Below are 14,979 nucleotides of genomic sequence, written 5' to 3' on the forward strand. Positions count from 1 at the left end.
CTTAACAGTATGGCCTTCATTACTTAACAGATCCATCACCTGAAATAAGACAATTGTTTTCTCTTGCTTTGTTATAGGTGTAGACTTAACACAATACAACCATATGTGTTGAGATATTCTCATAGAAAGAGGCAAATTACAGTACTTGTTGATTAAAACAAGCCTGTCAATGAAAAGTAAACTGTATCGATAGGCTGTTTTTTTGTTTTGTTTGCTGATATCAGGACAGGCTTGTGCACTGCCAAATATGATGCCTCAATAATTGGAATATATATCTGTCTTTGCATGCTGTCAGTTGACGCTGGAAAAACACATCTGATATTTCCATGGAGTCCTACTACATCATATTACTAAAGCATTAAGTAATGCAGTCTGTGGCACACCTGCCGATCTTTGAGTTGCTATTTAAGACTGCTGGGACACCCAATAAACAGTATTTTTAGTTGGTGTCAATAGGTGTCTTTAATGCATGTAAACATTAATATAATGTTTTATTGTTCTCGTAATTTCGTAAGAGTGTCAGCATGGGCATACTTCTTGTCAACACATATACATAGCACAATACTTGTCAACACTTCACTCTGACTACAAACTTGTTCTTAATTTCAGCTCCACAGTCCAAGTGTGACAGTACTGACTGACAAAACACACCTTGAAAAATTAACCCAGCTGACACATTTCTCTTGCATAGGTTTGCTTTGCCAAATTCAGGGAAGTAAAATGTAATCTGCAAAAGTTGTAAATGATCACTTGAAAGGAGCAGGGTACCAATCATGATGAGAAACAGTCAACTCAAAAGAAAAATTTTACACAAGCAGCAAAGCTGACAACAGAGTATCTGTGTATTGATACAATATCTATTGCGTTGGCATAATTCTATTTTTCTAATACCCCTCATACCTCTGTCAACAAGAAGCATTAGTCATGGTCATTTCACCGTGAGGCTCATAGCCAGTCTTGGCTTTCCCTCCCCCTTGCTAGAGGTTGGGTTTATGCCAAAAACGAAAAAGCAAACCCCTTTCTTGGCAGGCACTGTGTCTGACAAGGTGGGTGCTTGTCGCAGAGTCATTGGCATTCATGTAAGGATTTAATGGCTTGAAGACCAGGGAGGCAACACTCAAATATCAGACTGGGAAGCAGCACCACTCAAGAGGATCACGGGAGTGAGGAGGTAAGTTCATCATTCATTTTACATTCAGCACCTCTTTCAGATGGAGCTGTTAAGTATTTAGAGTTTGTTAGAAACACTGAACTAATCCTGTGGCTGACTCACACTTAATGTCTAGTCCAAAGATAACACTGAGATAATGTGGCAAACTGTGGAAAGTGTTTGCATATAAACACAATTGAGCTGCCTTGTTTTATTAAGTACATGTAAGTATTTTAGTTTTCCATCCATCCACTATTTAAAGCACAGAAGAATGGATTCCAGAATTTGCTGCCCTCATATTTACTCAAATATGTATTTTTTTAAATGTTGCATTAAAGTGTGTGCAAAAAAGTTAACTTTTTTCCAACATAATTATCTGGAGTTTAGAAATTCAAATAGTAATTGTGACTTCAGTCCAAATTGCCAGCTAAAGTTTGTGTGGTTACCTGATTCTATGCACACTTTATTTTGGCGAGCCAGCAAATCAAAATATTTAATTAATATTCATAATAGCTCAATCTATATGTTCTGTCACACACAGATAGTTATTCAACAAACATATAAGCTATTTAAAGACAATTAACAACTACAGTCCTTTGAGGACTTCATGGCTAGTCCTTTGATGTTACTCACCTAACAGCTTAGAAAAAAAAGATCTACTTTTAAGGAGCATCGTTCTTTTTTCAAACTCCTAGCTTTCATTTTATTTAACACTGCACAGTTCCTGCTTTATCTGTTCACTTGTTTCGCCAATTTTTACTGCTACTGAACAAGATACATTGCAAATCATACAATCTCTCTGTAAGGCAAAACAAGAGCTTGGTAATAGCCCAAATTAAGCCAATCTGTCACTATCAACTTATGCACATGCTTAATATCAGCGGCAACTCCATAGATAGCCACATGCTTTCCGAACATGCCCTTAATAGTGTGTCTCGCTTTTAATCATTTTTATGATGCTCTCAGTCTCTGAGAATACTGTCCCGTGCTGTATTTCAGCACTGGTCACATAAGCAGCTGTTAGTGTTAACAGCAAAGAGGCTGTTTGCTGACCATGTCAGAAGCCTAGTACACATAACAAGTTGAGTAAAAATCGAGGGCTGCCCAAAATGTTTGAGTGCAAACAATTAGTTACAGCACATACCTTTTTCTGTTACCATATACAGAACCACTTTAAAATGTGAGATTATTTAGACCCTAATTAAAGGTGCTGTATTGATAAATCAAGATAGGTGTAAATTGAAAGCTATGACATATCAAGAGTCGGGTGTAATAAAGATCAATAACATGTCTTTTGTATGCCTCAGAACACCAGAATAAGGTGATCAACAGTGTTTAAACTTACTATACTGAGTAGGTTTCACCATAGTACTACTCACTCATGTCAACAGTGATTTACAAGCATATTAAGATGTTCGAGATGTGATGTAAACAGTTTTATGTGACATGTGACCTATCATATGACAATCCAGTTTTCTCGTCTTCCAACAGCCGTAACCATCGACACCCTAGAATATCATGCGCCTATACTGGGTGGTGCTAGGTTTGTGCAAATACTTTACATGAGAGGTTACGAGTAGTTAAACAAAAAATTAAACTACTACAAAATTCAGTGTGTCTCCTTTATTACTGTGGCAATAGATTTTCAACACTTTTGAAGAACATTAATAATGCTGGTAAATGTCATGCCATCATTCATTCAGGTAAATTCTTCTTTTTTAGTAGGAATGTCTATTAAAGGCCTATTCCAACCTGATAGACCTTATTCAATTAACCAACCATATTTTGGTTTGACTTAAGGCATACTCACACTAGGTGATCTATACCATGCCTGAGCACATTTAACTCTCAAAGTCTGGATCGTTTGACCAATGTGATCGCTCCGTGCCGTGTCCACTTGAAGAGGTGGGCTGGGGCCCGAGCACGGAACTCGGACATAAACGCCACCATTGCTATGCCATTAGATCGGTGATGTTAAACTCAACTCATGCACAATGCACAATCCAGTCATGCACTGCATGTGTAGACACAAACAGTCTGATCTAGTTGGGCATTAAAAGTATACAGCCTACAGTGATGATCAGCAGAGCTGTCAGTTGTAGTAACTGGTCTTGGTGAGGGAAAAGATTTACAGAGTTCAGACTGCATCAGCAATATTTAGTTCTGTCTCACACAGGCTCCGCCCTCTACTGGACTCTATGGGTACTACCTCTCCTATCGCACACACGTACTCGCCCACTGAAAATTTGCATACTATGACCGTACCGTATGTGCGTACGTATAAATAGCGATGTCCTCACTACTCAGCATCCTTTTTTCTTCAGACAGACAGCAAACCGCCCACTGACCTTTCACCTCCACTGATGGAGTTGCCGCTCCTTGAAGCCTGCCTTTGCCCGTCGTACCCGGGTCTGATCGCCGGGGTGGACACTCATCGTTTCTGCTTTGAATACCTCTGCAAGGACTACGTCAGAGATGGCATCTGCCAACCACCTCTGTGTGTTGACTGCCGAGCCATTTCTCTCATCCGGCGACAGCAGCGCTGGGAGCATTTCAGGCATTGTGAGCTCTCCTTCGTCTTTGAGGAGAGTGAGGAAGACACCGGCACGGATCCCCGAATCAGCCACCTCTGCTGGCTCCATGTTCCCTGCCGTCCCGGCTGCAGATCGACGATGATGCAGAGAGCATGTCATCATCTACGTTGGCCACCTCGACAGTCTCTGAAGAGCAAATGAATTCCTCTGCAGTCTGTCGGGACCGCGGTTATGGCTATAGCAGCGGGGTGCGTCAGGCTAACACTATACTACTACTTTTAAGTAGCCTGCTATTTAAAAACGATAAAATATTCTTTGTGTGGTTCATCAATGGTGATAAATTATCCGAAAGTCCCAACTCGGCACAACACCAGTGAAGCCGGGGTTCAGTCTCTTCAGCAAGTGTTCCTCTTCCGCCACCACACACACGCTACACCTACACATGCGCACTGGCGACCCAGGGTTAGGGTTACAATTTTGGATTTATTTATTCACTTTTAAAAAAATGTATTGAAAGTTATATTCTTTTTACATATTTATTTACAGCATTAAACCTTATAAAAAGGATATGGGGCACCCCCATATCGCCAAAATGGCAGGATCCTTGTTTCGCTGCGAAGATTCGACTGTGAGATTGACAATCAGGTTCCGCCCATCGAAGCATTTAATCTTCGACCATTGGGGTCATGTAATATTTACATGAGCATCGCTCCACCAAAGCTATAAACCAAAGATCTTGAAGACAACAAAGAGTAGGGAATAACAGGACATTCTTGCACCTGTACAACAAAATATCTTCACAACACACAACATTTGAACCTATATTGTGATTGAGATGTAAATTCCTGAGTCATGCAATAGAGAAGGGCTTAGGAAAGATGAGATTTCAAGTTTTGACAATGGCTGACTGCATGAATATTATGGAATCAACGTTAAGAAAACAGGCTAGGCTGGCCAAGGCTCTAGGCAGGCAGGTTGCTCCAATAGTAAGGATTCGTGTTAACATTAGCTAAATAGCAAATAGCTAGCTAACCATGCTCAGAAGACAAAGAAATACCAATTAAAAGTGGAGTTTTCTTGTAAACAAAGTTTCTGTTCACATTAGGGCTGAACGATTAATTGCACTTGCGATATTTTTGTGATGTGATAAAACAAGATACGATTACACTCAGGTCACATGACACCCAAGAGTAAAGCAGTCTGCAGACGAAGCATCAACTTTGCACCTTACGCTGTACCTTGACTGGTTGTACAATGGCCTTACGCTTGACAGAAGCTGACACGACAGAAACTGTCACACAGGGAATGAAAGTACCACCCGCGGGTAACTTGGTGGTGGTGATGGGTAAATCGCTGCTCTGACGGACAGGAAAATGCACAACAGAAAGACACGTGTAGTAAGGTAAGCGCATTGTGGCGATCAGCGCCAGCGTTACACACACAGCCACCAGTCAGCTCAGGAATTATCTATGAAACGGCATTTCAAACAAAAGTTACAGCCAGTGCGCTGCTTACTAGCATTGGAGGCTGCGTGGGAACTCCGGTGTTGTCGGAGAACTACTAAGCATGTCTATTAAACACGAGAGGTGTCACTTGGTTTTATTTTCTTTGGCCAACTTTTTAATTGAACCTCAACTGAGTATTTTGTGTTTGCTTACTGGGATATAGAAATATGGACTCCTAGGAGATTAGAACTGAGATAAGGACTCATTAATTGGTGGTTGAACTCTGGGTTATGTATTGAGCGCTTACTGTATAACACACTGTGGTAAACTTAGTTGTTCTTGTGACCTGTAGGTAATCCTACCTGATGATATTATATCATATAAATTTAATGCCTGACTTGACTCTCAAATTATCTTTCTCATATTATTAAAATTTGATATTTCTTCTCCACCATAGCTCATAATAATAATTCATGCAAATTTCATCATGACACAGGCCTGACCCACAAGAAAGAACAGTGTATGTTTAATCTAGCTAATATTGTGTTGGTCATACTTTACACTGATTTACTGCTTGTCCATTTTGCACAGAAGGTAAAGTGCTTAAAAATTAATCGCATACTAAAACGCAATCACAATATGGGTAAAAAGAAATAAATCGCAATTAGATTTTCCAAAATCGTTCAGCCCTAGTTCACATTCAGTGTTACTCACCAAAATACATTGCGTGTATCCTTGAGGTCTAATGTGTTCCTTTCTCATAAAACATTTGCAAAATCAAATTTGTCTTAAATTGTTAAAACCCAAAACAGGAACCAACACAGAAAAACTCTGTAGTGCTACTAGGAATAAAAAAAAACTCCACATGGTACCTTTAAACATTAGTTAGCCTTAACCATTAGTTCCAATTTTTGAAAGCTGTACACAGGATTATGAAAAGATGGCAAACCCTGCAATGTTAATTTAAGGTGAAGATGATAATAAAGTTCAAGTACTGGTCACTAAAGCAATTTAAAGCAAAAAATATTAATTATGGTCTCTCTAAGTGAAGATAATAAAAGATTAAAGTCATACATTTAGGAGGAAAACTTTGGAAAATGATTTTATTTTCTCGTAAATTTGTGATTTAATAATCTCAGAATATTATATATAGTATATATATAGTTTTTTCGTGTAAATGTACGATTTTAATCTGGGAAAGAAAATTCCTGATAATATTACCGCCCTTATACACCATTGTACATTCTCCCTTAAGAACAAATAACTTAAAAATAGCAGCAAATGCTGTCCTATAAACAATTTAGTGACTGTATTTTTTTTGTATTTTATTACACACAGTTACTTTTTTTTTTGAGTCATTACAATTATGTATATCATTTGAAGTTAAATATATGCCTAGCATGTAGGCTTTCTAAACAAATAGCAACATTTTTGTAAATCCCCTTAAGCCCCTGCTATACTGAATCCATTACGATTAATGTTCCATCAGTCTATTTTTGTGAAGTGACATTTATCATTCTAAGTTTAGCAACCATGTGGGTAATGAAAGATCGCTGTGTACTAGCAGAGATCCTGCTCCGAACTGACAGATCATAAAAAATGTTAATTTGATAAGCATGTAGTCATTTGAACATCAAGCTAGCATGTTGCAGCTTAGTGACAACACAAACCCTTGAGTAATGATAGTTAAAGCCTGGTAAGAAATTACATCATGGAGGTTTGATGTCAAATCCAACACTCCAGTTCTAATTTTAAGAGGATTTTATTTTGGGGGAATGTAATAACGCTCAGCATACAGCAAGCAGCCACAGATGATCATGTTTTGTGTCTTTTACTGTAAACTGAGTCTGCAGTAGAATCATAGCCATATGTATTGTTTGGAAGAGCTTTTTTTTTTTTTAATCAAACAGCATTTTTGACAGTGAAAACATTTGCTAACATATTAGGTTTTGCTTTAGTTTTATTTTTTTATGTATGTGCTTGTTTTGGGGGAAGCTTTAACTTTCTTACTTTTAAATGTATTTATTTTTTTTTTTAATAATTAGCTCCTCTAACTTGTGATCTTCCAAATCAAAAGAACAAACACAAATTTAACAAATCCTAGCATTTACTCAATGACGTTTGCAATTGATCTACAATCTCCACAATACAATCTCAACTGAATCCTTAAAAAACAAGTCATTTCCATCTTCTATTGCAGCTGGGAAAATTTTGCTGAATCTATCCAGGAATTGTAGGACCCAAGATGTTTAGAAGTTCAAAAGTGACAGATGGGAGAGCCACTGGCCAAGGTAAATATTTAGTGTGACCTCATTTTCAACAGGAGCATGCAACATCTCAACAGTTTATTTTTGTTCTTTTTATTCCAAACTGAAGATCCATTTGCAACACCAGGGTGACAAGTGAAAAAAACATTAATCTGACAATAGAGGAAAAGTGGGAGAAATCTTCAATCTAAATGCACCTTTTCTTGAATAACAATTCTTTATGTTTTAGAAAATTATTGTTATTATTTTTCCTACCATACACAATAATTGAGTCAACACAGGATGCAGCTGCCTTAAAGGTTTGCTATTAGAAGTACATGAATGAGTCCATGAAAAAGTTTTTCTAAAGCATGTTTAACACAAAGCTATCTTCAGTAAGTTTGATCTCTTATTTAGATCTCAAGTAATATGATTAGAATACATTTCCAGATCAGAGCATTAATAGAATGAGTTTGGCAAGAAGCTCTGTTTGTGAATAAATCTAAAGGAAATCATGAATATATCTAATAACTGAATCATTTGTGTATTTCTATGTCTCTCTGATGCCTCAAATAATTGCATGCTTTTAGACAAGACAGTAGACTTCAGTTGTCATTTGCTGTTATACTATTCAAATGAGACTGATTTTATTCAGAAAGTTCAAGGATGCAATTTGTCTATTAGTGACCATATTACAACACCATGTACACATTCTATTCAAGGCTAACAGAAGCTCAATTAGAGGTAAACATGCATTGTAGGCTCATTCCAACACTGTACAGGCTTATTGCTCCAGTGCACCTGAAAAGAGCAGTAGAATCATATATTTTCCATATGTATTTTTGTGCACTGGTAAGTTTTAGTACATATATCCCATTGTATATTGCTGCAACCTGACATGGACAAATGGAAATGCTACTCCAGTATTTTATTTTCTGTCCCCCCATTTAATCCTTTAAATTGAATCTATGCTTATACCATGCTGATATGTGCTGTATGCTCTTTAACATGTGCCTTATCAGGTCCTGGTGCAGAGAGTTGCAATAATAAAGAAGGTAGGCTTAGGGGACAAGAAAAAAGCCATCATCAGCTGTCTTTTTTCTCCCAAATACACATGAAGGCATGAAGAACTGATATGCAATGGATATATTATATATAAATATATAATATACTGGATGAGTGTATATTTATTGTATTTTGTGCACAGATATGTAGGTGCATTACAACATATATGTTCTCCGGTTGAATTTTAGGCATAAATTCCCAAAGAAAGTTAGTGAAATACAAATGTATTGAACATGTGACACAAGAGAGCCTTCTACACCAGAGCCACGTGTGTACAACTCTGAATGACAATAAACTGATAAAGTGAGTAACATTAAACATTCTAACATGTCATGTTAGAATGTGTTTCAGCATGGTTTATGTGGGTGATGATTTGATCACAAAACTGCTACAGGTTTTAAGGGTTGGATATGATCGTGGTTATCTTTGTGTCAAATGTATTGTCACTGACATTTAAGTTTCCATTGCTGACAGTGGGGATCAAGAAAAAATCTAAGGTCCCTGGGGTGATGATTACACAGTTTACCGACACACTGCCAGAGGGAAAGAGCCACCCAGACTTCACCCGCAAGCCGATTGCTTTGACCATCCAAGAGGGTAGGACTGATAGTATAAGAATAATTTTAAACATTAATATTAAAAAATAATCCAAGGTGGAATTTTCATGATTCTGCATAATGGATTGGAGACATGACTTTTGTGAAATGGGCAAGTGGGAGCAGAGCCCTGCAATTTAACACCCAGTCTCATGTGTCAGTCAGATAAAATTAAACACACATTGACTTCAATTTAAAACCAGGATAACAAATCAAAAAACTTTTCCAATGTACAAAGTGGTGTTAAGCAGGCTTTCTATGTAATTAGGATGACTACCTATTACAAATCAATAAATCATACTGAATGACACAGAAAGGTTCAAATAAATATCCTTACATATGTTTCTGTTTTTTAATGAGGTGACCTTGTCTGTCTTTTTTTTATTTTTTTTTTATTTATTTACAGGCAAATTTGCTTTTTTCAAAGCCATTGTCACTGGAGACCCACAGCCGACTGTAACATGGAGCAGAAATAATGGAGATGTGTCTGATACATCAAGATACCAGACTAAATTGGATCCTGCTTCCAATGAGCATACATTTGAGGCAAGTGATATGGGCTATCGTATCACCGTGATCCTCTACAGCAACATACTCATATAAAAGTGTTAAAAATAGCACAGAGAAAAATCAATAAATAGAAAGAAGAGAGAAAAAGAAGAAGCTATTTCATTACATCTACATAATCCAGTCTTCTTCTGACCCATCAGTCTGTTTCTACAATAACGGTATTTCACTCAACTTGGGAGGAGCGCACCCAACAAAGTTAGTTTTATGAAATAGGCTGGGCACCTCTAACCCCATATCCTGTCAACTCACTGCGGTTTGAAAATGAAAATGTAAAATAAAAAGGCATGCAGCACACATGCGGAGACCATCTATAAATTAAGCATTGTGCCAAGCCTGTAATTGTTGTATTTCCATCAAATTGGTCGGTGCAAAATATCACAAAGGGATGTATCTTTTTCTATTACTATTCGTTGGATGCTGTGCAACATCAATTTCCAACCAGTGGTACTACCCTAGTGGGTACCTCACAGGTGCCAGGGGGTATAAGGGTACAAGGAAAGATCAGCTAATTTGGTATACACATACACACACACACACACATACACATTTGTGTGTAGGAGAAAAATAAAGGCAGTTGTTGTTAGGCTGCTCTTTTGTAAGTTTTTTGTAATTAATAATTAATAACTAGGGCTGGGCAATTATTACATGGCATAGCAATGTTAATAGCTACACACTGTATGCTGATTAGTATTGGGGAAGATGTCGGTCTTCGGGACGTTTTTAAAATCATAACATGAACCCGCGGGGTAGCTCTTTGCTCCTCAGATGAACAGACAGGGAGACAAGCGCTCCGCGAGTAAACAGCAGGCCCTCTATGGACAGTAACAATGACAACGACTCATGTGCGCTACACAGCTGTAGCCTATTTAACTTAAGTTAAAATTATAGGCTACATAACTTTACCTGATAGGCCTTCATCTAGTTTTGCAGGGAGGCTCTGCCATGCAAATTCCCTCCTGTTGATGTCCTCATAACTATTTAGTAAACAGTAATAGATTCTGGAAACTGACCAACAGCGAGGATCAGTCTCTCTTCCAATCATTTGTGCTGTGCGTAGCATACAAAAAGTTCAAGACAATTCAACTTCAGCATGGGGTGGGGGTGTGAGTGAGGCGAGCACAACCGCTTCATGGGAACGTGCCCGCTTGTCGCTATGCCTTGTGCTCGACCACTTCACCTCACTATAACAGGGACACTTTCTACTGAACATAGCCTGTTTATGCTGCTTCCTGATAAAAGAAAAATGTTTCTGCTGATACTTTACAGAAAAAAAAAAAAAAACTGGACTCTGATGGTAACTTGTTTCAACAAGCTAGATAAAAGGTAATGTCCTGGCAGTGGCAAATACCTTTGGTTTTATATTTGATCACATTAATATTTATGTTGAGATTTACAAGAAATATTTTATTGCTACTGTGTAAAGAGAATACTGTTGGTAAAAAAGCACCTTATTTGTTTAAAATGTTTGCAATCCACATGTTTTTGCACTTTTGTGTATATAGCAGAACATTTAATTTAAAAGTACACAATACACTACTGTGGAATTAATTTTTCAATTTTGCACATAACAATGCGATTACATTTTTTAATCGTTGCCCAGCACTATTGATAACCAATGAACCAGCTATGATAGGCCGACTACACAGGCACCTCATCAACCTGAGTAAATTTTATAACAATTTGAAACCACATGCTAAGAGCAGTGCAAGAGCACTTGACAGTGCATAAAAACAAGTTAGCAAGTGAACAGAGAAGACAAAACTATCTGAAAGTAATGGATAAATGGTTGAAAATCCAGCCTCTTTCATTCCTTCATTCAAGTGGTAGTAGTACAAATGCAAACTGGACCAAACCTATTTAAAAACAAAAACAACAGACGAAGCTTAACAACAACCATAATATCCACTGTTAACATCCATGTTAAAATCAATACAACTTAACACATTTGGAAATGTGATAAATGGTGTGCTTGAGCTGACCTGATAGGGCTGTGGGGGTACATAACACATTAGACAAAAAAAGTTGTGATCCACTGCTATATAGTATTAAACTTATTGACATATCCTACCAGTTCAACCACTGGGTCCATTATATTTAAGCATGTCTTATATCTTCCAGATGCCAAATGTTATGCCAGATCAAGCCGATACCTATAAATGCTTTGCCACAAATGAATATGGACAAGCCACGGTCACAGTTGTTCTGAATGTTATTGAAGGTAAGGAGTGTTTGCTTGCTATGGATATGACAAATGAATGTAAGTAATATTATGCAGTCATTTAATCTATCTTTGCATGCAGACTCAAGCGTTCTCCCAAATATATTTCAAATTGATCACACTTGGAACCAAATTTGACACTTCACTACTTCATACCCTTGAGTGTATGACACTCATCCCATTACTTATCACTCAGTCCCCCTTGTTTTTCAATTGTATGATTATATTATTAAGTACTCTCTTTTCTGCTTTCAGTTGGTTTCAAAAAGAACAAAGCCCAGCAACAAGCAGCTGAAGCTTGCAATGAGAATTTTAAAACTGTATTAAAAAGGAGAAGGTGGGTTTGTGTTATATATGTTGATGGACTTCTGTATTATAGATTTCTGTGGTTCTCCAACTAAACGCACCCTATTTTATTTTCCAGTAAAGTCCGTCCGAAATCTGAGCAACCTGAGAAAAAAGATGGAGAGATCGATCCTAAATTTTGGGAGCTCTTGCTTAGTGCTGAAAAGAAAGACTATGAGGCAATCTGTGCAGAGTTTGGAGTGACTGACTTTCGCTGGATGCTCAAGAAACTTAATGAAATGAAGAAAGAAAGGGAGGAAGAACAAGCTCAGGTTTGTGTAATTTGCATATTTGTTTGCTTTTTTGTTTTGTTTTGACTTTTTGACTATAAATGCTTAGACAATTAACATTTAAAATTTCCATTCAGCAACAGAAGACAATTCTGTAACCACTACTTTGAAATAATTTTCATTTGCATTCTGCTTAATAATTATTTTTTTATCCTGTTTTTTTTATCCCAGTTCGTCAAAAGCCTTTCTAACCTGAGACCTATTCAGGTCAATGCAGATGGTTCTGCATCCTTTGAGCTTGACATGGACCTTATTGACCCAAGCAGCTCCATATTCCTGTACAAGGTTCGAGTGAAAACAAAAGTATAATTCTCCTAACAGCCCTACTACACAATATATAGGAAGTTACCCAAATATATCCACAGGAGCCACCCTCTAGGGGCCATTAATTGCATTAATTTAATTGCAGTCTAGTAAGTGCTGGATAGACGGACAGATGGACCAACAGCATTGGGCAGATTTACTACTAAACTTATACCTCTTAGACACTATCATTTTTCTAACCCAACCCTTAGTGTATAGTACATACAAGACCTTATGGCTTTGAATTTGAAAACGGAAGTCCTGCTATGATACTTTACATTTTAACTAAAATAAAGGCCTTTCTCTGAGTATTATCTTGCAGCTATGTTTTGCATGCACAATTTGAAGCATCCCAAAAAGCAATTACATTGTATATTTCTCCTACAGGATGGTGAAATGGTTCCGTATACAAAGGAGTTGGGAGATAAGTTAAAGCACAGCCTCAAACAAGTGGGGAAAAAGTATATTTTCAGTATGAGGGATCTTATGCCAGAAGACGCTGGACTGTATCAGTTGGATGTAGAGGATGTGAATATGTTTTCCACTGATTTTAAAAGTAAGTTTTACACTTGCACATATGACAAATTAGTAGCCCTAATGATTAATAATTAAAGCAAAGGAATACAATGTTTTTGATGCATAAGACAAAATAGCTCTAATTCAAATAAAAAAAAACATCAACTGTGTTTTTTTTAAACTATCATTCATGCAGATGTTACAAACTATTTTAATCTAAAATGATTCACTTGTTATATTTCAGTCCCCATGGTGGATTTCTTGGTGAAAATTCAGGAAGTTAAGGCAATCGAGAGAGAAGATGCTGTCTTTGAGTGTGTCCTGTCAAATCCCTTCTCCAAGATTTTGTGGTTTGGCAAGAATTTTCCACTGGAACAAGGGGATAAATATGATATCCAGGTTTCAGAAGACAAGCTCATTCACAGACTGGTAGTCAAAGACTGTATGATAGTAGACAAAGGAATTTATTCTGCCTGTGCAGGAATAAAATCTTGCAATGCATGGCTTGTTGTTGAAGGTAAGATATTGTACTCCACCAAAACGCTAACTGAAAACATTGAATAGATAATGATTGGATAATGACGGTTTACATTGATTTTCATGTCATAATATGGCATTTTAAGTGTGCACTCACTGCAAATCTGTTTTTTGTAATTCAGCCGATAAAGATGCACAAAAGGGGAAAAAATCAGCAAGGAAAACAACAAGGGCAGGAGGATCTGGGATGGATTTGCAGAAGATTGCCCAGGAGCAACAAGTAAAACTAGAAAAGGAGAGAGAGGAAAGGAAAGAACAAATTAAAGCTGCAAAAGAAGCTGTGGCAGCTGCAACCCCACCTCATGCACCCACTAAAGCTGCAGCTGTGGCTGAACCTAAAGAACCAAAACATCCTGAACCAAGTAAGAATGCTAAACATACGGTTTATGAAACAGGGTGAATTCACAAATAAGGAATCCATATTGGCAAGACATATTACAAATCCAAATTCCTGATGTTTTGACAAGACTAATACAAGTGTGATAATCAAAACTATGAATCTTGACATATGTGTTTTTTATTTATGTGGTTATTTTGTGATTATTTTTCTTCTAATCTTCATTAACTGAAACATCTTAACTTTACAAGAATTTTAGTGTAGACAACAACAAAATATTTTCAGAATTTGCAGTGGTCAATAATAACAACAATGGTAATTTTGACATGCCAACCACTAACTAGTTTTATTGGTTGATAGGAATGGAAAAAGGCCCCGATCCACCGGTTGTGGAGGAAGTAAGAACTGGTAAGAAATGTGAATGGTTGGCCAACCACTGCATGCATTCAAATAGCTATGGTTCCAGTAATAAAGTCTTTTTATCCTGATATCCTTTACTTTGATAAAAAAAAAAAACTCTTTATCACAAATGTTTAAACTGCTGATGAGGTCACTTTAACATTTTGACTTTATTTTATGTTGTGAGCTCATAGGATTTAGTCCATTTACATAGTAAATGTAATATATATATATATATATATATATATATATTATATATATATATATATATATATATATATATATATATATACATATTACTATATACACACACATACACACACACATATACACACACACATATATATATATATACACACACACACACACATACACATACATATACACACACACATATACACATATATATACATACACATATACATATA

The 14,979-nt window shown here is 36.9% G+C and overlaps 1 protein-coding gene across 1 annotated transcript in view; it reads left to right on the top strand.

Annotated features, from left to right (window-relative positions):
- The first annotated feature begins 1,096 nt into the window (after positions 1-1,096).
- Positions 1,097-14,979, top strand: part of LOC119886121 (immunoglobulin-like and fibronectin type III domain-containing protein 1) — a 37,749-nt gene continuing 23,866 nt past the window's right edge. The window contains exons 1-12 of the mRNA XM_038696655.1: positions 1,097-1,171; positions 7,330-7,420; positions 8,915-9,037; positions 9,443-9,582; positions 11,725-11,824; positions 12,080-12,161; positions 12,249-12,441; positions 12,631-12,744; positions 13,150-13,318; positions 13,523-13,795; positions 13,938-14,177; positions 14,513-14,560. Coding sequence (XP_038552583.1) covers positions 7,375-7,420; positions 8,915-9,037; positions 9,443-9,582; positions 11,725-11,824; positions 12,080-12,161; positions 12,249-12,441; positions 12,631-12,744; positions 13,150-13,318; positions 13,523-13,795; positions 13,938-14,177; positions 14,513-14,560 — 1,528 coding nt within the window. The 5' untranslated portion in view covers positions 1,097-1,171; positions 7,330-7,374. The remainder of the gene's footprint in view (positions 1,172-7,329; positions 7,421-8,914; positions 9,038-9,442; positions 9,583-11,724; positions 11,825-12,079; positions 12,162-12,248; positions 12,442-12,630; positions 12,745-13,149; positions 13,319-13,522; positions 13,796-13,937; positions 14,178-14,512; positions 14,561-14,979) is intronic.

The sequence above is a fragment of the Micropterus salmoides genome, unplaced genomic scaffold, assembly GCF_014851395.1.
Source record: "Micropterus salmoides isolate LMB-PRFRI ecotype aquatic unplaced genomic scaffold, ASM1485139v1 Ms_hic_scaffold_4, whole genome shotgun sequence".
In the NCBI taxonomy this organism is placed as follows: Eukaryota; Metazoa; Chordata; class Actinopteri; order Centrarchiformes; family Centrarchidae; genus Micropterus; species Micropterus salmoides.